At 51.9% G+C, this 24,922-nt stretch overlaps 1 protein-coding gene and 1 long non-coding RNA gene across 7 annotated transcripts; one reads left to right on the forward strand and one right to left on the reverse strand.

The window, feature by feature from the left end:
* On the reverse strand, window positions 1-7,113 carry LOC122911348. The gene is made up of 4 exons (XR_006385454.1): window positions 7,031-7,113; window positions 5,916-6,091; window positions 4,050-4,207; window positions 1-1,123 (listed from the first exon to the last, which is right to left on the reverse strand). It is a non-coding gene; the product is annotated as an uncharacterized LOC122911348 (long non-coding RNA).
* Window positions 6,703-24,462, forward strand: ZDHHC1 (zinc finger DHHC-type containing 1). 6 transcript variants are annotated; one of them, XM_044255950.1, is made up of 14 exons: window positions 6,703-6,938; window positions 10,399-10,517; window positions 12,406-12,565; window positions 12,706-12,752; window positions 14,096-14,338; window positions 17,371-17,546; window positions 19,093-19,194; window positions 19,552-19,676; window positions 19,775-19,933; window positions 20,229-20,341; window positions 23,247-23,329; window positions 23,572-23,665; window positions 23,805-23,883; window positions 23,987-24,462. In XM_044255950.1, the coding sequence occupies exons 4-14, from the start codon at window positions 12,744-12,746 to the stop codon at window positions 24,268-24,270; spliced, it is 1,467 nt and encodes a 488-aa protein (XP_044111885.1). In that variant the 5' UTR covers window positions 6,703-6,938; window positions 10,399-10,517; window positions 12,406-12,565; window positions 12,706-12,743; the 3' UTR covers window positions 24,271-24,462. The 6 variants fall into 6 exon arrangements, with proteins under 6 accessions (XP_044111885.1, XP_044111887.1, XP_044111883.1 ...); XM_044255948.1 differs by lacking the exon at window positions 6,703-6,938 and having other exon boundaries at window positions 9,882-10,517; XM_044255952.1 differs by lacking the exons at window positions 10,399-10,517; window positions 12,406-12,565.
* Window positions 24,463-24,922: the final 460 nt, after the last annotated feature.

Consider the following 24,922-nt stretch of genomic DNA (forward strand, 5'->3'; position numbering starts at 1 on the left):
GGCAGAACAACTGCAAAAGATACAAAAATTAGTTGCTGTTGGCTAGCTGATTTACTTTATTTACATATATAAAATTCACCCCACCCTTGGTGGCTAATACCCCCCTGGGGAAGCTGTGGCTGTTTTCTGATTGCTGGTGGGGAGGCCTGTGTGCGTTGTTTTTTTAAATAAACTGAAACCAGATGGAGGGGGGTTTTGTTCACAGCCTTGCCTACAATTTTCTCCAGCAAATTCCTTGAAAAGCCAACCACCTATGAGTGGTGCCTGTTCTCCTAGGAGGTCTCTCACCGCTGGTATGCAAATGGTGAGCAGGATGGGGATTTCTGAAAGTGAAACAAAATAAGGGGCAGAGGAAGCTTCTTGGGTCAGGGGCTTTCTGGAATGCGGGGTCATCTCATGGAGCCCCAGTTTTAGGTCTGCACTTAGAGTTTGTGTCCTCATTCCCCACTTCTCCCTGGAGTTGGGGGTTGGCCTGGGGAGATGGAGTCTTGGGCTGGGCTTGAGTCAGAATCACCTGGACCCATCACCGGGTGAAAATAAGGTTTCCAGACTCCCCCGTATGTATCCCATTTGTACTGCTAACTGCTGGTGTGAGACGCCACCTCTTCAAATGGGTTGATTTTTGAGTTGGTGGAGGGGGGGGTATATTCCCCAAAAGGGGCCCAAGCCATTCTGGCTTCCATCCTGGGAAGACCACTTGCTCATGGTGGTTATCGAAATATTTTTAATCACCAGCCAGGTCTAGGGCTTTTGTAATGTCCCTCGAGCACCTCGTTAAGTGATTCCTTGCTTGGAGAGATGAAGCAAAGCCTCCCCCTGGTCACAGTGTCAGAGGGTTAGCATTTTTCTTTGGAATGTGAATTGGGTATTGTCGCAGTGAAGTATGACCCAGTCCCCGGGCAGGGGGAGGACACGTCTTTCCCAGCTCCAACCTTCATTCCTAGCTCAGAACACTGTTCTTTTGGATTCCGAGCCTTTTCAGATAATTGTGTCAGGTTACATAAGGTTTCAAGATATGAGCACTCAAAGGAAATTCCGCTGGGAACAGGCCTGAGAGGTTCCGGCGCATAATTTGCTTTCAAGTATTCCAGGAAAAATTCAGGTGTTTCAGGCCTGCACATTTCTGAAATAAAGTAACCACAGTCAGCAGCTTTGCAAGCATGTACCATTGCCCATAGAAGTGAGCAAGCAAAGAGAGCAATTTCATGCAGGATGAAAATACCCCTCCCTGGGGAGCATGTGCAGGCCCCAGGGAGAGGAGGTCATTTACAAAGAGGACCGCTTTGACCAGGTGGCCATAGATATTTTCACCAGCACAAAACACCCTTTACCGCCCCCCACCCTCTCCTGCGTCTTAGGTAACACATGTGGTAGACACAAGCCTTCAGTTTTCCAAGAAACATAAAATAAAAACTGAATTACTGGCAGAGAAGTTTTAAAATCTTTAGTTCCTCGGACTCTGTGGGCACATTTTTCACACATCATGATTTTTATTACATTTGCCTCCAAGGGACTACCCTGCAGCAGCTCTGTTGCATAAGGCGCTGTTTCCAAACACCTTGTCCCCAACGAGACACACAGAATAAGTTTTATCTAGGTCTGAGAGAATTCTGGAGGGGTGACATCGTGTTCCAGGCTGCACTGGTTATAGTCAACAGTGGGAAGGCTTCCAGAATCTTCTCACCAAAGAAGCTGAAAGAATATTCTGAATACCGAGCAGTATTTCTTTCTTAAAGCACAAAGTGGTCATAAAAACCATTTAACACGGAAAAATTAATGGGAGGAAAATGTCCTTTGTGTAGCAAATTTAAAAAAATCTTTACAAGGCATACGGAAAAAAAAAATAGATGTCCTACGTTGAAGGGATAATAAGATAGGAAAGACAAAATTTTTGCACCAAAAATAATTCAACAAGTATCATTTACTTTATAAAAGGCTTCACAAAAGAACTCCTATAGGAAGCACTATCTTTTCATTTATTCCATCTTTCTGCCCTCCCTTCCTTCCTTCAGCAAACATTTATTGAGCGCTTGCTGTGTTCCAAGCTCTGTACTAAGGAGTTAGATAAGCATCATTCCTCCCCCTTGGGGTCTCTCTGGCTGTCTGGAGGGACAGCCCCTAATCAGATCAGTACACAATCAGGAGCCACTGAGAGTGGAAACCAGAGTCCCATGGTGCTATGGGAGTAACAGTGTCTTCTGAGGGTCGGGGAAAGCTAGCCCAGAGGAAGTGATGATCCAGGTAGCAAACAGCATCAGTGCAAAAGGCCTCAGTATGACCTCGAGCCTGGTCCTTTGAGGAAAGGGAGGCCCATGAGGCTGTAGGAATTACCCGGAGCCAGGGGGCACGGGAGGTCTTGGAGGCCACTGTGAGGAGAAGGGTTTGATTCTAATTTCATGGTGTATTGAACTATTGCTCCCTGGGGAGCAGGGAGGGTCATGATGGTTGTAAGTAGGAAGTAAAATAATCAGTTTGGCTTTAAAAAAAATACTTTTTTTGACAGCCACAAGTTGTGAGGAGAATGGACTGAGGGGGATGGGAGCCCACAATGGAAGCACTAAGACCAGTCTGGAGGCTACTGAGCTTGCCGGGGCAAGAAATTCTGGTGGCCATGGGCAGAAGCCAAGTGGAGGGGCCGGTTCATCCAGGGTTCATTGGAAAGTGTACTGTGACCCAGACAAAGTGGACCCAGAGAATGAGAGCGATGGCTGGCCACATCCCACCCGGGCTAATTTGACAATTAAAATTTAATTTTATTAGTTGATGAAATGGATAGCATCATCTTCCCGATGGAAAGATAAGCAAGGTCTAGATGATACGTATGGATGTCTACTACCGGCTGAACACTCCATGTGCTTTAGTAGTACAAGCCACAATTTCAGTCCTCATCACACTTGTGTTGTAGCTAGTCACCTTCATTTCACCAAAGGAGCAAATTGAGACTCACAGAGGTGAACGAGTTTGCCCAGCTGGCGATGGCAGAGCTGGGATTGAAACTGGTAAACTATGGACCTGCCCTGGGATGAGTGACAGGTCTTGGAGGGGCCCAGGTGCACAATGGCTCTAATGAAGGATGGGGCTGGTTTGGCACAGGGCATGGGGATTTTTTAATCTTTAAGGGTGTGCAAGCCCTTAAAACCACAATTGGGCCTTTTCTCCCTGTAGCCTGGTCGCTTCCACCCTGGGCAGACTGACCCTGTGGGGCAACCATTGTGGACAGGAACAAGTTCTGCCCCAGGGGCTGACTTCTGTTCCAGAAAAGTGGGCCTTACATTTTCATGGAAATTGGCCAAAGGGGCAGGAGGAGCTAAGACAACACTCCAAGTAAAGGGAATCCTGTGGGGAAAGGCCTGGGGGTGGCAGCAAATGCTGTAGGTTCCAGGAGCTGTGTAATCCTCAGAGAGGACAGGGCTGGAGAGGTGGACAGGAACTTGTTCTTCAAGTCCTTGGTAGCCGTGTTGTGGTCTTTTAATTCATCCTAAATGCAAAAGGGACCCCTGGAAGTATCTTACACGAAAGACCTATCAGCTGTTATTTTCATATTGAGAAGGTTTCTCTGCTACGGGAGTGGGCAACGTGTTGCTTGCTTTCTTTAGTAGGTGATGCCCTGGGTGGTGTCAGGTTCTGGACTGGGGACCTCACTATGTTGACAGAGTCCGGAAGACTATGATCAAACTGCCTGTGCTTTTAAAGAGCAAGTTTGACCAAGGGTACATGACTGGTTCAGTTTGTAGACATGGACCCTTGATCTTGAGGTCATGAGTTTGAGCCCCATATTGGGTGTAGAACTTAATAAAAATAAATAAATAAATAAATAAAAAGCAATTTGGCCAGAGGGAGTCCTTTTCTCAGAGAGCCTGGCTTGGAATCATGCAGACAGGCATGGAGGGAATTTGAGCTGCCCCTTGGACTTTTGTTTCAAATGAGACCTGTTTTAATTCATTGTATGTGTTTAACCCTATTTGAAACCCACTGTATTAATTTCCTATTGCTACAATAAGCTAGTGCCACAACACATATTTAAAAATAATACACATTTTTTATCTTACAGTTCTGGACGTCAGCAGCTTGAAGTGGGTCTTACTGGGCTGAAGTCAAGGTGTCAGCAGGCTTGTTCCTTCTGGAGGCTCTCGGGAACAATCTGTTTCCTTGCCCTTTCCAGCCTCGAGGCTGTCTGCATTCCTCAGGTCCTGGCTTCTTCCTCCACCTTCAAAGCCAGTAGCACAGTGTTGTCATATCTCTTTGACCTTTGCTTTCATTATCACATCACCTTCTCCCATTCTGACCCTTGGGCCTCCCTCTCATAAGGGCCCTATGACCAACAGTGAGCTGACCTGGGAAATCCTGGATAATCTCCGCCATTTCAATCTCCTTAATTTAATCAAAGTCCCTTTTGCCTTGTAAAGTGACATATTCATAGCTTTCAGAGATTAGGATGGGGACACCTTTGGGAGGCCATAATTCAGACTACAACCCACTTTAACAAATAAAGAGAAAGGGGGAACCTGGCTGGCTCAGTCAATAGAGCGTGTGACTCTTGGATCTTGGGGTTGTAAGTTAGAGCCCCATGTTGGGTGTAGTGATTACTTAAAAATAAATTTTTTATAAGATTTTATTTATTTGACAGAGACAGCGAGAGAGGGAATACAAGCAGGGGGAGTGGGAGGAGGAGAAGCAGGCTTCCCGCCAAGCAGGGAGCCCGACGCGGAGCTCCATCCCAGGACCCTGGGATCATTACCTGAGCGAAAGGCAGACTCTTAACAACTGAGCCACCCAGGCGCCCCCAAAATAAAATCTTTAAAAAAATATGGAGAGAATGATAAGCCCAGCAGCTGGGAGAAGAATGGTCTGGATGTAGGCAGGCAGTTGTTAGGAAGCTAGGGTAGAATCAGCAAGTAAGATGCTGGTGGTCCGGACTGGAGTGGAGTGGGAGGAATGGACACTGGACAAGCTGCCTAGTCTTGGGAACTATCTGGTTTAGATGGGCAAGGACCAGGAGGAGACTGGGTAGTTAGTGGTGCCCTTTGGAGGGCGTGAGCGAAGGAACAACTTTGTGGCAAAGACAGAAAGGGTATATAGGGATATGTTGCATTTAGATGCCCATGGGACATCCAGGAGACATGCCTGGGAGGCAGGTGGACCCAGGGCATAGATGGCTGTGACTCTCAGATTCTCTCCCTTCCCTATGGGCATAAATGGGCTCATCCTCTACATTGATTTCTGGGTCATCATCTCTGTTGGATCCTAAGGTCCTTCAATTCCAGGTAGAGTCATCTTGATTGACATCTAAACAAGAGAAATCATCTTGTATTTCTGAGGCCAGAGTAGCAGTGATATTTATTCCACACCGAGTTTGAGTTTATCAGGCCTGGAAACAAGAATTTATATGGGAGAGAGATTAAATCACTTGCACAATGACTCACAACTGACTTTTGACAAAGCAGGAGTTGTTATGTTGCTTTTACTGTACACAAGTGGCTCATACATTTTAGGCATAGGGATGCTTTCTGTCCAACCTGTTATGAGCAGGTAGCCAGCTAGCTGCTCACCATTTTAGGGCCTTGGAGATATGCATCGGACTGCTGGCAGAAGACAAAGTTTCTTCATTGTTTTTTTGGGGGCGGGGGAAAGCCTGAGCTCATGAGAGAGTCCATTTCCAGTGCTCCCTGGCTTTCAGGGAAGTCAGGTCCAGGAAAGAGTCTTCAGGCCCTGGGACCCAGGAAGCAGGCACCTGTCCCTGGCAATCTTTTTTTTTTTTTCCTTAAGATTTATTAATTTTTTTTTTTTAAGAGAGTGAGAGGAGAGGCGGAGAGAATCTCCAGAAGAATTCCTGCTGAGCGCAGAGCCCAATGCGGGCCTTGATTCTAAGACCCTGAGATCATGACCTGAGCTCAAATCAAGAGGCAGAGGCTTACCTGACTGAGCCACTCACGTGCCCCTGTCCCTGGCAATCTTGGGGCAGCAGGCATGGCCCCTCAGAGCCCGACCCTGGAAGTCCTGTGATTGGGACAATGGCCGAGGCCTCAGCACCAGAGAGGGCTCGTGACTTCTGAGACTGCTGCTGCAGGAGATCCCGAGTCCTTGGAATAACCTGGGTAAGAAGAGTCCAGTGGAGACTAAGACTGCATTTCCTACCAGCCTGGAGGATGGGGGCTCACAGTAGGATATATACTTGATTAAAAGAAATACAAAAAGGAGATATTTTGTGCTATATATTTTGCTCTTACACTTCACATTTTATATTATGGGGAAACCTGCATATTGGCTGTACCTGTCTTTCTCTTACCCTATAATCTCCCTGAAGGGCAGGGATCTCATGAGTGTTCCCCATGGAATGTCCAGTGCCAGCACATACTCATAAAGTGTGCAGGCTGACTGCGGGGGTGGGGGGGAGGAGTTCTCCCTGACAGTGGTGGTCTAACTGAAGGGTGTCGTTTTGGGGACAAGTTAGGATTTCCAGAAGACATCTGTGGGATGGGGGGTGGGGAGGGGGCGGGGATGGGTTTTTGAGGAGAAAAGTTGAAAGGGAATGGGGAAAGGGGTCAGCTGGGGTTCTAGGGGTCCCTGATGGGCCCCTCCCCAGGCTCGATGCCCGTGCGAAGCAACGCAGCGCGGTTTGGCCGCTGTGGGGCGCCGTAGCCTGCGCGGTTGCCAGGGGAACGGGCCCAGCGCCTGAAGAGTTCCAGCCCGCCGCGGCCTGGCCCGGCCGTACCAGCAGCCCGCTCCAGCAGGATCCCGGGGACTTGCTGGCCCAGCCACCGTCGCGCGGCCCAGGATGGGGCTCTGCTCCGGGCTGCGCCGCCGTCTGGTCCCGGGGATCATATCCGCTGCGAGAGTCTGAAGTGCTGCCGCCCTGGAGGGTGGACGTCCAGGCGCGGGGGCTGAACCACTGGGTGACCTTGGCAGGGCCGCTCTGGCTCGGTCGCCGCGACGCGCAGGTGAGGAGCCCCCATCGCCACCCTCACCTGGAAGCCTGGCCTGAGCCACAAGGGTTGTGGCTGTCCCCCGCCCCGCCGTGCTCTGCGCTCACCTGGGCCTGGAGCCCGTGGCTTGGACTCCAGGGACCAGCCAGAGCGCGGGGCTTCCTTCCAGCATTCATCAGGTTCACGTATCTGCGTCGAGCGCCTACTGTGTGCCAGACGCCGGGCCACGGAGGACTCCAAGAAACGGCTATCTCCAGAACCCACAGAGTATTTGGGGGGTGTGTGTGCTGGCGCCAGATAGAAGACAAAAGTGATTTTAGGTCGAGATAAGTGCTCTGGTGATGTAATGAGGGGGCGGGGGTGGTGGTCAGGCAGGGTCTGCTGTAAAACGTGACTTTGAAGCTAAGACCTGAAGGTTGAAAAGAAACCAGCATTGTAAGTAGGGTAAGGGTGTTTGTGGAAGAGGGAAAAGCAAATGCAAAGGTCCAGGGACGGCAAAGTACCGTTAAGGAATAGAAAGGGGGAGGGGAGCATTGCCGGGTGTAATGGGGGTTTCCATTTTATCCCAGCAGCAGGAGGAAACCGTTGAAAAGTTTGGAGGAGTCTGAAATTTTGAAAAGCTCACCTTCCTCTGGCTGCTGTAGGCAGCGCCTTATGACCACACACTAAGTCAGTTGAGGGCCATCCTAATTCTGCCAGGCTAGCTGTGTCTCCTAGAAGTTAGTCCCTCTGAGACCCAGTGTCTTCATCTGTGAAAGGGAGATGTTGTTCCGCATGTTGTTTATGAGAGACAAAGTGATGGATCAGCCCATGGAGACCAGTGATGGAGGAGGTCTCTGAGATCTCTGAGTTGTGAGGGTTTGTAAGTGAATTCTGTCAAAGCAGTTAAAGCAGTGCCCCCACACAGAAAAAGTACCCTCTAAATGCTAGTATCACTGAAACGATGGAGGCTTGGATTAGGGTGCTGGCAGCAGAGATGGTAAGAAATGCTGTAATTTTTCTTATTGCAGGAGAGTTGGATTTAGAGATAGGTGAGGGGTGCTCTCTGCTTTTGTGGAACTGGTGGTTCGCTGTGGGAGATGGGTTTGTAAACAGATAATCACAGGAGCTGCAGTAAAGGCAACATTGGTGCTTAATTAGCCAGTTTTTTTTTTTTTTCCTTTTGTTTTTCTTACTTTGTTTTGACACAACTTTGTTCTTAACGACTGTTTCTTGGTGGGTGTTCCTTAGGGCTTGCTCCTACAATCATGTGAGTTGATTTCCTGGTTAAAATCAACAACCCTTGGCTCTTCAGTGGCCTTGTTTTCACTCCATGTTACTCCACCCTTCTTGTCCCCTTTCCCTGGCTGCACTTGAACCCCAAACAGTTTGCAGTGGTTGCTTTAGGAGGAGAACGGTACAGACAATGTTTTCGGACCATGTCAACTCAGGAATGATTGAGGTTTCAGGCTTTTCTTGCTCTAGTATCAAACTTCTGCATGTTGTTTGTGTGAGGAGCCCAGCTAGATCTAAGAACAGTGATTGGCGAAGACTAGGAGAACAGCTTGAAGTTCCAGTTTATTTTCTGGGCCTTGTTATGATGTGCATCTTTTAGTCAAACTGGTGCCACTTCCCAGAATTTTAAGGCAAGAGACTTCTCTGGCACCTATGAGGAATTTTTGTAAACAAAGTATTTGCCCCAAAACTTCTTCTATAAATGACTTTTCACATCGTAAAACAGTGTGCACCATGCCACATTTTTCTCCAGCTCCTGTTTAGGTTGAAATTGGGCATCTGTTAAATCTTAGTGAAAATTATTTTAAAAGCAGATCCAGGGGGGAAAAAGATGAAAATATGGTAAGAAGTATCCATGGAAAATCATTCCGGTGGCAGCCATAAATCCTCTAGCTTTTCTTAGCAAAAAGCAAAGATGGCTGTGAGCAAAACCATTCTGTGGTGTGTACCTTCCCTTTGGGTTCTGGAGTCATGGGAAGCAAAGCTGGCCTTTGGCTGAGGACTGGACCAAGGTCCTGCCCAGCAGCTCCTCTGTTGTGCTTCCTGGTGATCCGGTTCCAGCTTTGACATGACCCTTCCTCACAGCTTTGCAGATGAACCATTCAGAATTGCTTTGGAGAGTAAGAAAGCATTGAACTAAAACCGGACACTCTTTTTGCATGGTCGTTAGGCGGGATTTCCTTGCTTGGCAGACGTGGTACAGGGCTCTGGAGCCCACATTTGGTCCGCATGGCAGCACAATGGGGCCTGGAGGGTAAGAGGTGACACTCCTCAATTATTTGACATAATTTTTTTTTTCAAAAGCATTAAATGCACATGCTAGAAAAAAATGTCAAACAGTGCACAAAGCAAATCTCTCTCACCCCAGCCACTGACTCTTCTGCCCAGAGGCTGGCTGCCCCTGTGTCTGTCTTCTTGCATTTCTTTCCAGAGAGAATCTGTGCAAGTAGAAACTTAAACATCTCTCCATCCTGCTTTGTTTTTACTCACTTGGTAGCACGCTCTACAACTAGCTGTCCCACATCTTGCTTTTCCCCTTCACTGTGTGTCGAAGGTCATTTCATTCCTCCTTGTTCAGATGTTGTACAGCATTTCACTGTGTGGATGTCCCACAGTCAGTTTACATTGTTTTTTGTCCTTTATTATTACAAACAAGACTGCAGTGACTCTATGTGTACTTTGTGACCATATGTATAAGATAAATATCTAGAAATGGAATAACTGGGCCCAAGGGTATGTGTTCTTAAGTTTGGTAGACATTGCCAAATTGCCTTCCAGCTAACTTTTTTTTTCTTTGTAAGTGAGCCCAACACGGGGCTTGAATTCACAAACCTGAGATCAAGAGTTGCATGCTCTGTTGAAGCCAGGTGCCCCCCCCCCCCACCCCCAGCTAACTTTTTAAAAAAGCTGTGTAAAGGAGACACCCAAAGAGGTGGGTCTGAAATTTGCCTCTGGCTTGCCCAATCTGAGAGCGGTAGGGCAGGAACCAGAACCTGGCTCTGTCTCCAGGCCTAGTCCTCTTGCCTAGCTCCAACCTGCCTCTCTCCGTTGGTGGCTCAGGCTCCCAGGCCCTCAGTGCCCCTCAACAGCCCAGTTTCTTCTCCTCTGACCCCATCACTCTACCCTCCCAGTTCAGTGGCCTCCTCCTACAGATCCTCTTTAGTAATTAAGTTGATTTTTTTCTGAAATTCTAAGGCATCTTGCAGGAATGCAGGGTTGCCCACTGCCTCTCCAGGGCTGGGACTTTTCACCTCTGGTTGGTTGTTTTGAGGGTGCCGTTCATGAATCTCAGAACAGCATTTCCAAAAAAATTTTTTTTTTGTTTGGGGGGTGAGAGCAGAGGTGGGCAAGAGGGAGGTGGATCAATCATATAACGATTCTGCAGTTCATAGTGAGAACTTGAAATGTTAAAGAGTTCCCTCATTTAAATCAGGCATATAAATTAAGGTCACCTAACTTTCTTTTGAAAATGCTATTTTAGGGTTTTAGCAAGTGAGTGTTAACAGGAAGAGACTGTTGTCATCCGGACAATGACCTTCACCTTACTGGGAGTACTGGGAGGGGCCTGTACAGCCCCCTCCAAGCCACCTAAGAAGCCAGGTGGGTTCTTGGCTTACCCAGGCGGTGGGGACCTTTGCCCATAACACTCCATGGGGCCTCTTCACTCTTCACTCGTTCCTCCATCTCCACCAGTTTCTGTGACTGCAGAAGGTACATGAAAAATCTTTTACTAAGGCTCATATATACCTCTCAGCCCACCAGAGATGTAGCTGGGGGCATTGGGTAGTCTAAGGGACCTTGTGGCTTGACCTCCATCTCCTGACCAGTTCCTCCCCAAGCATAAGGCGGCTGCCTTCCCTGGCCCACCCTGTCGTGCTGTCACCTTTCCCCTCTTGCTCATGCCCTCTTCCCCACTAGGACTAGAAATTTTGTAAAACACCCACCACCCTTATGTGATTCCCCTGCTTTAAAGTTCCTTTGACTCCTGGTGGCTCTTTAGTAGTACCCAAGCTTCCTTGGGTACTAAGCCTCCTAGGCCCCATGGGTTCTGACCCTGCAGCTTCTCAGGACTCAACTCTCTCTCTGGCTCCATCCCTTGCACACCCCCTGCCCTTCCCCCATCCACCCTGTGTTCTGTTACACTGAATGGGTGGCCCTTGCAAGACCCGTTTACCCACTGCCCTGTCTGGGCCCCCAGAAAGCAGGAGCCTGGTCTCATCTGTGTTTACATCTTCAGCACACTCAGGGGGCTGGGCCGCCAAAGTGCTGACTGGGCCAGTGTGTGAGTGCAGAGGCTGGCCAAGTTGTCTGGGAGCAGAGCCATGCATCGTTCAGTCTGGTCTCCTAGAGAAGTGCCGAGAGGGAAAAGACAGGGAAGTTCCTGGGTCTGGTGACAGTACTCGGTCCCATCCCTGCTTGAGGCCCCATCTTGGATTCTCTCCGACCTCTCAGCCCTTTTAACCAAAGTCCTTTGGGCCCAAAGAATGTCCCCACAAGGGCCCAGGTTTTGGGGGCAGGTGGCGTGCCAGCTTGGGTGTCTGCTCTGGAGTGCTGTCACTAGAGCAAGGGCTTTAGGCCCAGTAGCAGCATCCCCGTGCCCACAGTCTCATATGAGCAGCACCGTCCCTGGGCCAAGGGTCCCTTGGTTTGGAGTCAGAGCCACCCTCAAGGCCTTAGATGGTGACTCCTCCCACTTCAGGTAATCGGGGAGGCAGCAGCACCGGGGGATGCCTATGGCCACTGCCAGCCCACTCTGGGCAGTGGGGATAGGTCAGCCATGTGTCTCTGCACTTTTCTTTAGAAACTTCCTTAAGGAGTAGAGCTGCAGAGATTTGAGGAGGGCTCCCAATTCATGGGTTCTCTTTGAAGTAGTTACCCTGTTGATGATGTCACTGGAGAAGTGAGGTGCAAGCCACAAGGATTTGCCCCTGAGCAGTCACCCAGCTCGGCTGTTCACCAAGCTTCACCTGATGACCTTTGACTGTTTCCAGAAATCAAAGATTTGTTACCTCTGAGGACATCGAAAATGAAGTTGTGCCAGTTTTTTTGTTTTGTTTTGTTTTTAAAATCACCTTTGTCCCTTTGATCAAAGGTGAGATGGTTAGAATGACCATGCAGTGGCCTAGAACTCATGGTAACATGTTTTTTAGGACCACTGGTTTAAGAAAGCAGCTTCAACCAACCCCATCACTTTGAAAATTAACCTCACAGAGTATCAGATGCAGCTGCTTCCCTTTGGAGAAATGAGGACAAGCCAGAGGGCTATTTTAAGGGTAATTACAATATCTGTCATTTAGGGAGCATTTATGTGTTAGGGCTTTTCTTACAGGGTCACTGATCTACACACAGTCCTGGGTAGCCATCCCTACCCTCCCCCCGTTTTCCAGATGAAGAAACTCAAGCCACTCAGCCAGGACTTGAACCTAAATCTGTTTCCTCCAAGCTGGGGCTCTTTATTCACCTTTCTTTTCACTGTTTCTTATTGAAGACAAAGCAGATGACCCAGGGATTCCACTTGAGTCCCTGAGAGAAAACGAAGGCCACGCCATTTAGCTCAGAGATGAACAGGGCAGACTTGACTTGCAGGAGGCGCTAAGCCTCGGGCGTGATGAAGGGCAGTGGCTAAGTGCGAATGTCCAGCATTCAGGGTAAGAGCCAGTGGTGGGGGCGCTGGGGCAGGAGGGGTGTCTGTATGGCGGCTGTGCAGACTGAGGGCAGAGTGGGCCATGGTTTTGCATGGGCTAGGATTCCACATCATTTATTGCACCCACATCTCCCTTTATTTCAGATGTTTTCAAGTCAGCAAACATTTACTGAGCAACTACTATGTACAAGGTATGTTGTGGATGCTTGAGGGAAGGCGTGTGGGGAATAGGGGTGAGTGAATCAGTATTGTTGCTACCCTTAGGAGAAACTGGCAGAACAGGGGGATGACACAGTGTTCCGAGTGGCAGAGTGACTTGCCCAATAAAGACTAAGCATGAGAGCCCCCTGAATCTGCTTGGGGCATCAGGTAAAGCTTCCTGGATGCTTAGATTGGGCTCTGACGGTCAAGTCACATTTTGCTGGGCTGAGAAGTGAGGAAGATGTTCTTGGCAGATGTTGCTGAGGGGTGTTTGCTGTACTTTCTGGCATAGTCAGACTTCCTGACCCACGGGCATGGCCTTCTAAAAGTAGAGTCCAGCTGCCTGGGTTTTGTCCCCTGCTCCTGGTCTTCCTACCACGAGTTCTCCCAGTTGTGGCACTGCCTGCCCAGGCTCTAGTCCCGCTTCAGTCCCAGAAGATAGTGGGGGTGGGACTCTTCCTTCTGGAATGACTGCACACCCTGCCTGCCTTGCTTGTAATTTTGCCCACGAGGCCACCTCTTAGATGGAAGGATGGTGACTTGGAGGCTGGGGGAGTGCTGCCACCTGGTGGTCGGCCTCTGAAGGAGGCTCTGCCTCCCGTGAGATCTCAAGTGAGTCAAAGAGTATCAGCTCACCTTCCTGTTCCCAGTGCACCAGGCCCCAGTTTACCTGGAGAAACATGGTCATCTGCTGGGAGTGAAGCAAGGAGGGATCCTCCCTTCTCAGTTGCATGCTGGCTCCTCCTCAGCTAAGAAGTCTCAGGCAGCCCTTCTGAGGCATAGGAAAGATCGTTTAGGGTCTCCCACTGGCCCCTGTCCTAAAGGGAGTATGTGCTGGCCCCGGGACAGAGGCCAGACCCCCTTCTGAGCACCCCTACTCCCTGTTTGCCCTTGCAAAGAGTAAGGGGGCCCTCTCTGACACTTGCATTTGGGCCTCAGGACGGAGATGACTAACAGAATCAGCATGTGTTCTCACAGCTCTGGCTTCAGCCTGATACTGTTAACAGATGACAACATGTCCTACTGGGTTTAACTTTGATGGCTGTGGAGATGGAGCACTTCGAGTAACAGGCGGCCCATTGTGTCCTAAATAAACCCTGGACCCTCCTACCTTGTCTTGGTGGGGGCCAGGGCCAGAGCTTGCTCTGGGGCTTTGAGAAGAGCGCTACGCTACCACCCTCCCCCACCAACTGTTGTCCTCATCCTGGGGCGCTAGTTCCCCCCGGCTGGGAGATGGCTTCACCTCCCAGCCTGCTCCCCCCTGCTGAAACCTGGCTGTAGGCCCATCCCGGGCCTCAGGTTAACGCTCTCTCTACTTTTTTTTCCTCTGGAGATGAATATCTGCAACAAGCCCTCCAACAAGACAGCTCCTGAGAAGAGTGTGTGGACGGCGCCCGCACAGGCCAGCAGACCCTCGCCGGAGCTGCAGGGCCAGCGGTCCCGCCGGAATGGGTGGAGCTGGCCCCCTCACCCGCTCCAGATTGTGGCTTGGCTGCTCTACCTCTTCTTCGCTGTCATTGGCTTTGGGGTCCTTGTTCCCCTCTTGCCTCACCACTGGGTGCCCGCTGGCTATGCTGTATCCTTGGGAAAGTGTAGTACCTGGAAGTACTGGGGCAGTGGACAGGGCATGGCAGGGGCCAGAGGCTGTGCTCTGGGGCCCCCGAGAGTGCAGGCAGGCCCCTTCACTGCCAGGGAGGACCAGCTGCCTGCCAGCCTGGCTTCCAACCCCTATTTGACCTCTAGGCCTGATGGGGTGAACAGATGGACCTAATGTGCCTCGGAGCATTTAAAGCCCACACAGCTGGGAACCTCATCAACTGAGGTACCACAAGAGTGATCACAGAAGAAAGCCTTAAAGCTAATTATGTCCAGAGCTTGACAGGGGATAAATTAGGGAGTAATTATTCCATTTACAAAAGACTTTTTCACTTTTCAAAAAGAGTCATGGTAGAATTCTTTTATATACTAAGTTTCCTGGTATATTTAAAATGTGGTTTTATATAGGGTCAAATAATTATGCTGTACCCGGGGCTGTTTAGGAGCTCCTTGGTTCTGTAAATCAGACTCTTAGGGTGAGGTTGAATTGACAAGAGGAGGGATAAAGATGCCCTGGAGGCTCCTGGGAACAGTAACAAACACAAACTTGCCTGAGCCTGGTGGTATGACAGCCCCAGTTGTGGCCACAACTCACAACTGGGAGCAGGGGACATGGCTACCAAGCTGGGAGATCAGAGTGCAGCAGGTGGCCATGTGCCCCTCATCGTCCTCATCCTAGACCCCAGAAGGGGGTCTGGCCTGTGGGTCTCCAGGAGAGAGTGCCCTGGTGTGTGTGTACTTCACGAAAATGATTTCTTGGGCTTCTTGGGGGAGGAGGACTAGAATGAGCTAAAGGAGGTTCGCAGGGATGAACTTGAAAACTTTGAGCATAGAGTCAGCAGCTCCTTTCTCGGCTGTACCAGGCTGAGCAGCTTCTGCCAGCTCACCGGTTCTCGGCCTCATCCTCTGTCTGGCAGGAAGAGTCCTGCCAGCATCCCAGAGGACAAGGAACGTGCAGGAGTGTGTGTGTGAGCCCTGGAATGTGTGAGCTAGAAATGTTAAGTGTGCTTTGTTAGGAACTGCAGAGCCCTCCTCTGATGAGTGACAAGGACAGGTGTGTGGAGAAGGACTCTAGAGAAGGTGGTTGTTCTCAGACACCAACAATGTCACTGGGGGGGCTTCCTGGTTCACTAGGGCCCAGGGCCATCAGCTCTGTGAAAACTGGCCTTTCCCTGAGGTGACTAACAGGCTTTAGTCAGTGCTCTTAAGTAGAATGCTTCATGAAACATTCCTCCCGTGATCTGCAGTGGGCACACCCAGCACCCAGGATTACCTGGGTTTTGGCCACTAGGGTACCTGGGAAGCCGGACAAATAACCACATGGTGGTTATAACTCATGGTGGGAGTAAGTACAGTTGCTCCCAGTACCCAGCCAAGCCCCGCCTTTCCTTTCGTTACCTACCAGGTGCCTGCCTCTTGTCTGTTCCTCTCCAGGTCTCAACTGAGGTGATCTGTCCTCTGGGCAGCCTTCTGGATCCCATCAGACTAAATGAGGCCATAGTTACTTAGTCTCTTGAACTTCCTCTGTTGTAATCAACCTATTATGTGATTAACATATTACGTCCCACCTGACTGTAGGCTCCTTGGGGTGAGGGACTAAGTCTGTCTTGCTCTTCCTATTGCCCTTAGGGCCGGGTGTAGAGAAGGACCTCAGTGAACAGTTGAATGAATGAACCAAGGGGTGGGGAGGGGAAGGAGTGTTGGAGCAGCCAGGAAGCTAAATGTGTGCTAAATATTCCGTGAGTCTGAAGAGAGGCTGCAATGGTGAGGAGTAGAGGTTGGTGATATGAATAGTAAACTTTAGCTTGAGAGCCATTGAGAGCCACTATAGAAATTGAAGCAGGCAAGGTTTTAGGTTTAAGCTATTCAAAGCTCACTTCGGGACCAAGTGGAGGGCCGGCTCAAGGGCACGCAGACTGGAGGAACAGTCAGGAGACTATGGAATAACCCAGGGAAGGGGTGAAGGCCTGGCCTCCAGCAAGGGCCATAGGGACAGAGAGGTTGTGATAGTCTGTGGGACTCGAATTCAGTTGTGGTACAGCACCTTAGGGCAGAGCCTTGCTCATGCAGACCTGTAGGGAAGTTTAGCCACTGGGAGGAGGAGGAAGAAAGAAAAGGAGGTTGGGCTGCGGATGGATGGGAGGATAAATGGTGGAAGGAAGGTGTCTGCCTGGTTAGCAAGAGAATGGATGGATGGATGGATGGATGGATGGATAGACGGATGGATAACTGGATGTATGATAGATTGGGAATGGCTGCCTGGGTAAAGTCTCTTGGCAAATTTTTACTAATTTAGACTTTGAAGCAAGTTGTCAGCATCCTTGTCCCCAGTATTTGGTCTAGTCATTGAGCAGATAGGTCCTAGAAGATCTATGTTTTAGCTCCAGAGTTAGCCATGCTGCCCCTGGCCAGGCCCTGAATATGTCAGGTCACCTTAGCACCCTCAGCCCTAGGTCTCCAAGTAGCTGGTCTCCAGTAGGGGAGGTGCTGGGTATATGGAACACTGTTTACAAGTGATTCTGCATCTGGCCCAGTTGCTGAGAAAGGATGGCTGCTTCCCTCTCAGAGTTGACTTCCTATGAAGGCAAGAGAAACAAAATTAGAATTTATATTTTGGGTTCCTCGGCCTTAGAGGATAATTTCCTTCAGTCTCACTTCATCATTTAGCATCTGAAACTAGATCATTTGGATTTTGAGGTCAGATCAGCCAGCCCTTGTGCCTGTCCTGGAGGAGTGAGGCCAGAGCCCTGGGGTTGGGCCCCTCAGCAGCAGTAGGCAGTGGCTTGTGAGCTTTGTTACCAGATGGCTCCTCTCTCCCATCTAGGGCATGGGTATGCTGAAGAGGTCTGACAAGAAAGCTCTTGTGGGGCTGGAGGTAGGAGGTGGCACAGGCAGAGAGAGTCACATGAGAGAGTCACATGGAGGTAGCCAGCGGTTGTCTGGCTCCAGAAAGTTGGGGAGGGCCTTCCAGCCAGCAGAGTGCGGAGTTGAGTCTTTAACCTGCTGGGCCAGTGCATGGGCGCCATCTTTGCCGGCCACCTCGTGGTTCACCTGACTGCTGTCTCCATCGATCCAGCAGATGCCAATGTGCGGGACAAGAGCTATGCAGGGCCACTGCCCGTCTTCAACCGCAGCCAACACGCACATGTCATTGAAGATCTGCACTGCAACTTGTGCGACGTAGATGTGTGAGTGAGTGTGGGCTGAGGGTGTGTGGGTGGCGAGTGTGCCCCGGGAAACTGCCAGTGGGCACTCAATGCAGAGAGGGGCAGGCCCAAGGCTTTAGAGTGATCCTGATGCCTCAGAACCCTTGTGTTTTACCTAGTCAAGAATCTTGATAGAGTGACAGAAAACTGGGTGGAGAAAGAGATTGGAAACAGAAGATGAGGAATGGCATTTCCAACAGTTAAAGTAGGAAACATTTGGCACTGCCACAGACTTTCCTAATGACTAACTCTGCCAGTAACCCCAAACCTCACCCCCCCAATTCTCACAAGCATTTCCAGAGAGGGGCAGGAGGGGAATTAATGCTTGAGTACTTATCATGTGCTAAGTGCTTATGAACAACCTTGCAGGGTGGGCAGCATCTTCATCAGCAGAGCCCAATGCTGCAAAAGACTGAGAGGCCTGCCTGAGGTCATATTGCTGTTGGATAGCAGAATAAGATTCACAACCCAGCCTGCTTGGCCCCCAAGCCTGTACTGTTATACTCAGTTACGCATGAGGAATCTGAGACCCAGAGATGCCAAGTAACTTCTTCCAGATCACACTGCTAGTGGGAAGAGCAGTCAGAACGTGCAGAGCCCATACCCCCTTGGCTGTCCAGGACTGCCTCCCTAGGCCCCTCCTTACCCTCCTGGAGCTTCCAGCCTCAGGCAGGGGTTTGCTCCACAAACTAGCTAGCAAGGCTAGCTCCACAGTTCTAATCTTAAGATCTAGCAGACTGTTGAAGGTGGTGTGTCCATAGGACAGAGTAAGAGCCAATGGCATTAAGGCACTGGAGAGTTTGGTGTCAATCATCCTTTCCTTCACTAGGCACCAGTCAGTGCATTGTTCTTTAGTGGATGCTATGGTAGTGGCTACCCACTCCGTATTGTTCTGAGGGAAAGGGTTGCAGCTCTCTCCTTCACACCCCTTTGGGCTTGCATCCCCTGCAGTGAAGTGTTCATCTAGATGTCAGCTTGCTCCTCTACTTTTGGCTCTCTTTAGGTAGCCCAGACAGACTGAGGTTTTCTGGAAGAATGCCAGTAAAATTCCCATAGACTGGCAGGGAAACAGGGACTCAAAAAATGGAGAATTCAGAAAAAACCAGTGCATGCCCTGGACCTAGCAGCGTTGCCTGGTCCCAGACCTGCACCGTCTCCTGGCTGGGCTCAGGGGTCCTTGCTTGGAAAGGAACCCCCATTTCCATTTCATACCACCGTCATGCAGGTGTGCAGTCCCAGAGCGGGAAAGTGTAAAGCCTTCCAACCACTCCTTACTGCCTTGGAGTCCCCTGGCCTTTCAGAAGCGAGGCCTCCTGTGGGTGCTCCGCTTCGCAGTGCCGCCAGAGGGCGTGCACGCCACCTGTCGCCACGCTCCATGGTGGAGCGGAGGGCCTGGTGGATAACCTGCTTCAGGTCTGGTGTCTGGGTCCCTGGTCCCTCTGCCGCCCCCTCCGCTGCCCAGCAGTCTGCGGGAAAGTGCGGAAAAAGCTAGCCAACCATGTTGTGCCCCTTCCACCCCTTCCCGCAGGAGCGCTCGCTCCAAGCACTGCAGCGCCTGCAACAAGTGTGTATGCGGTTTTGACCACCACTGCAAGTGGCTCAACAACTGTGTGGGCGAGAGGAACTACCGGTGAGAGCGAGACACAGGCCGCACCTTTGGCTGGGGATGCATGGGTCTGAGTGTGAGCCAGGGACCCTGAGTCTGCATATGCGGCGGGGCAGGGGTGCTGTGCATTAGCGTGGGCTGGTCTGAGGGCGATGCTCCTGATGGCTGCCTCCTGGGACTGCTGAGGGTGGGTTTGGGGTCTTCTTCGTGCTGGGGCAGCCGCCCAAATTAATCTTTGCCGTAAGCCATTGACTGCATGAGGAGTTGGGGCTGTGGGGTTATAGGCCTGGGTCCCCCTCCCATCCATGGGCCCTTCTGAGTTCTGGGCCCTTACCCAGCTGGAGCACCTGGGTGCTGACAGCTGCCCACGGCTGGGCCCAGGCTCTTTCTACACAGTGTGGCATCTGCCCTACTGGGTGTCCTGCTCCTCGTGCTGGTGGCCACTTACGTCTTTGTGGAGTTCTTTGTCAACCCCATGCAGCTGCGCACCAGTCACCACTTTGAAGGTCAGTTCCAGCTCCTGGCTCACTCTCACCCTCCAACCCTGGGTCTGTTCCGGTCACTGGTCATAGCCCCAGATGAGCAGTCTGCCTGTGCCTTGCAGTCCTGAAGAATCACACAGATGTATGGTTTGTGTTCCTGCCCGCTGCCCCTGTGGAGACACAGGCTCCTGCCATCCTGGCCCTGGCGGCCCTACTCATCCTTCTGGGCCTGCTTTCCACAGCCCTGCTGGGCCACCTGTTCTGCTTCCACATTTATCTCAGTAAGTTGCCCCCTCCCCTGCCCACACACACACACACACACATACACACACAGACACCCCTAAACCTACGCCTGCCTTGCAGGGGATAGGGGTCCCTAGGCCGCAGGGAGGTACCAGCTGTGCTGTAGAACCCTGAAGCTTTCTTAGTACTGCATTTCTGTGGTGCCTTGGTCTCACTTCATGGGTTAGTGTATTTGGGGACAGTGGTTTTAGGCTGGGGCTGGGTACCCTCCCTTACCTTCTGAACTCTAGGATCCCCTTTCCACTGCATTGAGCCCTCTCCTCACCCCCTCAGTGTGGCACAAGCTCACCACCTATGAGTACATCGTGCAGCATCGCCTGCCACAGGAGGCAAAGGGGGCCCACAGGGAGCTCGAGTCATGTCCCCCCAAGATGCGGCCCATTCAGGTATAGAAGTGGCTCAGAGGGCTAAGGGGGTGGGTGTTGGGGCCTGGGTGTGGGAGGGGTTGTGGGCTGTGTTGCAAGCAGCAGTGATGAGACAGGGCAAAGGGAAGTAGGCCTGGAACCGCAGCTGGATTAGGAGATGCTGGAGGCAATAGGAGCGAGGCCAAGCCTATACTAAGCATGTGTCTGCTTGCTCAAGAGTGGACACAGCCAGAGGGAGCTCTGTGTTTCCCTGACCCCATGTACACTCCTGCACAGGCTCCAAGCATGTATTGGAGGTAGGAATGTGGGAGCCTGAAAGTAGGAGCCTCAAAGTGAGCATCTTGGGGTTGTAGAAGGGAGAGGGATGGACTAGCAAATAGGTAACTAGGATGGAGCCATCAGTTCTCTATACCCCCCCACCCCCATGACCCTGAGCCCTTGTACCCACTACCCTATTTAATCCTTAAAAGAGCCCATGAGGCAGGTAATGTAACTGTACCCATGTTACAGATGAATCTGTTGAGGCCAAGAACGGTTAAATAAGCTGGGTTTGGGCAGAATTAAGGTCTTTGCACTCTGAAGCAGGAACCCTCCAGCCCAGCTCCTGACCAGTCTATCCCCATTCCCACGCCCCATGGCTTCCTGAGGTTAGTAGCTGGGGGAGGGGGTGGTCCAGTTCTTGGAGCCCCCAGGGACTGGGAAGGCAGGGGGCCCAGGCAGGCCTTGCTGGGAAGGCTGAACTCTGGATCCCAAGTCCTCATGGCAACTAGATACAAACACAGGCTGGTGGGCGGGTTGGGAGAAGGCTTGGGACCCCGCCTCTCCTGTTGTCATTGCTAGGGGTGGGCCAGGCTCCCAGGCCTGGGAGGCCTGGGGGAGTGCTGACTTTTGGTGGCAGCCCCCCTGCCACATCACTGTATAGATAAATTGGTGCCTGGCACTGAACCCATCTAAATGCAGCGGCAGCCATCCTGGGAGTGGGCATCTTCTCCATACCCACTTCACAGAGGAGACAGGCTGAGAAACATAGGCAAGGGACTTTCTCAAGCTTCATAATCAGTACCCACTGAGGCAGGGCTTGCCCTAGGATGCTTAGACTGGAGGGCTCTAGACCCCTGCCCTGTAGTCACTGCCTGCCTAGGCTTGGAGTCAGGTGTGGCAGCAAAAGCAACAAGGGCGTTTAATATCCTCTGCAAGTGACCTGAGAGAGGCCTCCCCAGGGGGAGGAGGGATATGCTTGTCCCATTGCAGAGAGGACAGTGCGGAGGTGAGAGGTACCGTTTTGAATGTGCACATTTTGAAGGGCTCTGTGAGAGGATCCTAGGAACAGCTGTGATGAGGGGAAGGAGGTTTGAGTGGGGACACCCTGGTATACCCTCAAACTTCCCCAGCTGGCTAGGGCCTGGCTCTTGTCTCATCCTGGCCCCTCAGGTTTCTGGGCCATCCTCTGCTGCTGCTTCTCCCACCCTTCCTGCCCCACCCACTTCTGGAGCACAGGGGCACTAGGGTAGGCTTTACCCCTTTCTGCCGGGCCCTGGAGGGGTGCTGAGTCCACACTGAGGAAGAGGAAAGATGTGACCTGAGTGTTACCTGGAGGTCCTAGTCATTGCCTTGAAGCCCCAGTCTCACAGCTGGCCTCTGACCCCTCTTCTAGTGTTCCTCGGATGAGGCTGTCACCCCCCCCACACTCCACACACACACACACACTACTTTTCACGGGGCTAGCCTGGGCATTGACTGGGGATGAGGCTTACCCTGGACTTCAATCTCTGTATCTGTACAGCCAGCATGGGACCAGCTGGGCTCTGTCCCCCAGATCTGCCAGGGCCCTGAAGGCAGCCTCCCCACCCCCACCCTGAGCAGGAATGCGGGAGGGGCCCCACTCTGGAGCCGTTGCCCCCAAACATAGGCTTGTTTTAGAGACAGTGTTGCTGTTACAGTGTCATCTCTGCATTAGTCAGGACGCCTGGGTCTCCATGGAAACGACTTCAGAGCAGGCGACAGCTGTCCCGTTGCCCTCCCCCACCCGGTGGGGGTGGGGCATCGTTGTCCTGGCTCTGCCCTACACCCTCCATACCCAGGTTGGCTTTTTCCTAGCTTTCGTCTCATCTGCATCCTCATGGGCGTCCTGAGTGCTGGATGGTAGCCCAGCCCATTTCTGTAACCTCCTGGCCCCAGGTCCCTGTACTTTCAGGGGTTGGGTCTGCCACTCCCAGTGTGGCTGTGAGGATCAGTGATTAAAGTAGACACAGAACTTGCCTATAAGCCTGATCCCCGATGGGGCTGTGGTGCTGTTTTTTTCTCCACTTCTTAATGCCTCCTCTTTTGAGGTGGGGGAGACCTCCCATTGTCCCACCAGTCCCATCACTGCCCCCTTCTACCTCTCCCACCCTCCCAGGTAGCCAAGATTGTGGCTGGTACCTTGAGGACTTAGCTCCAGTCCATCATGCACACAGCCTTGGGTCCACACTCCGGCATATGAGCGGCTAGCCAGTCTCCCAGCCAGGGTAAAAATCAGTTCAGAGACTGGAGCCCTGGGAGAAGAGAAGAACAGGAGAAGGTTACTCTGAGAGCCTCTTCCCCACCACCCACTTTGGCCAGAGCAGACTGGGTGCATTCAACCTATGAGGCTGGGGGCTTCCTAGAGGAAGAGTTTGACTAGATGAAGTAAAGCAGATGGTAGGGAGGGATAAGTTCCAGAAATGGGTGTTTTAAGCCTTGGCCTGCAAGAGGGATTTGCCCAGTATAGCTGGAAAGCTTGGAGGATAGTCATAGATCCCTGCACGCAGACTTGCCAGAGAGACCAGTGAGAAGGGGGTGTTCTATATAGGATGGGGTATTGTATACAGGATGGGATGGGCTCAGGACCCAGAAGGCCTTGCATCCAAACCTGGCCGCCAGCCTCCCTGACCCACATCTTCCCCAGGAGATGGAGTTCTACATGAGGACCTTCAGTCATGTGCGCCCAGAACCCCCTGGCCAGGCCAGGCCTGCCACAGCGAATGCCAAGTGAGTGCACCCTGGGCATGTGCCACCTGGACATCTCATTGGCATGGCAGGGACATCTGAGGTGGGGGAAAGGGGATAGATCAAGGCCAAAGTATAGGTCTGGGTCCAGACTGGCATGCCCTTAGAAAAATCAGTGCCCCTTTCTGTGTGCTAGGAAGAGAAGCTTATTTGAGGACCTCCTGTGGGGCGGGATTTGAGGGAACAATGGCCATCCAGCGATCATCCTTCCTCTTCCCCCTTAGTCTTTCCCAGTTCTTTGCCACCCAAGGCCAAGTGGAAGCCCCGCCACCCTCTTCCCCAGAGACTCGGGCTCTGTCCCCCCGGATCCAACCCCAGGTAAGGGGGACTGTGCTGGCCTCCTTACCCAGGAGGAAGGGGATGGAAAAGAACCCTCTAACCTGCCCCACTCCTCTGCTTCTTTGGGGGATGTGCAAGTCTAGGGAAGGGGGACTCAGGTTCTCCCCTCTCTCTGCAGAAAAAGAGGAAGCGGCGAGCATATAAGGTGCCAACCTCTGGGACCTTGGACCCTGAATCGCAGCTGCCTAGGCTGCCTGGTGAGTGTCTCTTCCTGACTGTATCCTGAGCTCTGAAAGAAGGAAAGGTAGGGTCTCGAGAGTGTCACAGTCCCCAGTTTCACATTTTCCTCCATCCCTGCAGGGCCCCGGGCCCCAGGCCACAGCTCCAGCTCCTTGTCGGATTCCGCGGGTGCCAGCCCAGTGCACGCCGCTGGGCCTGCAGGCGCCTACCACTCGGTATCAGCCGAGTCCATGGACGAGATTCCAGTGGCACAGACCCGCCTGGGCAGCGCCGCTCTGGCCGCCCCAGGGGGCAGGGGCCGAGAGCCTGGGCTGGCGCTGCAGGTGCGTGCGCCCGCGGTTTTCGTGAGCCCGAGCAGCGGCAGGCCGGGGGCGCGGGGCGGCCCGGAGGCTGACCTGGATTAGTCCGGAGGAGAGGCAGGAGGGCCAAGGAGTAGCGGCCAGCCCGGATTCTCTATGCAAACACCCCCACCCTCGCCGCACCGAGTGCACTTTAGGAGCCCCTGCGGTCGGCGGGATGGGACCCCTTCCCCCACGACTCAGCAATACCCGCCCCACCGGCCATCATGCTCCAATAAATTTTTTTTTTTTAAATGCTTTTGTGGACTTACTGCACACTTTCTTAGTGGCAAGGTCCACAGGCCATCCTGGAGCTAGACCATTGTCAGTAGGCCTAGGGGTGGGGTGGGAGGGGCTCGTACATGGAGTCAGCACCCAGATTGTCATATGGAAAGGTACACGTGGACTGAAGGCGCTCTATTACAAGGCTCCTGGTTGTGGAAAGTACTTGGAAGGCTGCTTGGAGGTTGTTATTTTTCTTGAAGATTAGGGTTTATATTTGAAGAGGGAAAGCAGGCTTTGGATCCGGAGGCAGGAGCAGAGACTTCGAGGCTGATACCGGGGTAGGATGGGAATAAAGGAGTACGCAGACGCCAGAGGTCCTGGAACTTTTTCCTGCAGTTGGGATGGCAGTCGGTGTACCAGGATTCTGGGGCTGGTCACTCGATTCGCTTATTGTTCCCTCTTGCTCCCAGTGCTCCCGAGTTGTGGCCTGGGG

This window comes from Neovison vison, chromosome 7 (assembly GCF_020171115.1).
Source record: "Neovison vison isolate M4711 chromosome 7, ASM_NN_V1, whole genome shotgun sequence".
Taxonomy (NCBI): Eukaryota; Metazoa; Chordata; class Mammalia; order Carnivora; family Mustelidae; genus Neogale; species Neogale vison.

Excerpts from the sequence above, each read along its gene's own strand:
- ZDHHC1 (XM_044255950.1), top strand. Across the intron at positions 23,330-23,571 it reads CCTGCCACAGCGAATGCCAA|TCTTTCCCAGTTCTTTGCCA; the intron begins GTGAGTGCACCC and ends CTTCCCCCTTAG. Across the intron at positions 23,666-23,804 it reads CCCCCCGGATCCAACCCCAG|AAAAAGAGGAAGCGGCGAGC; the intron begins GTAAGGGGGACT and ends CTCTCTCTGCAG.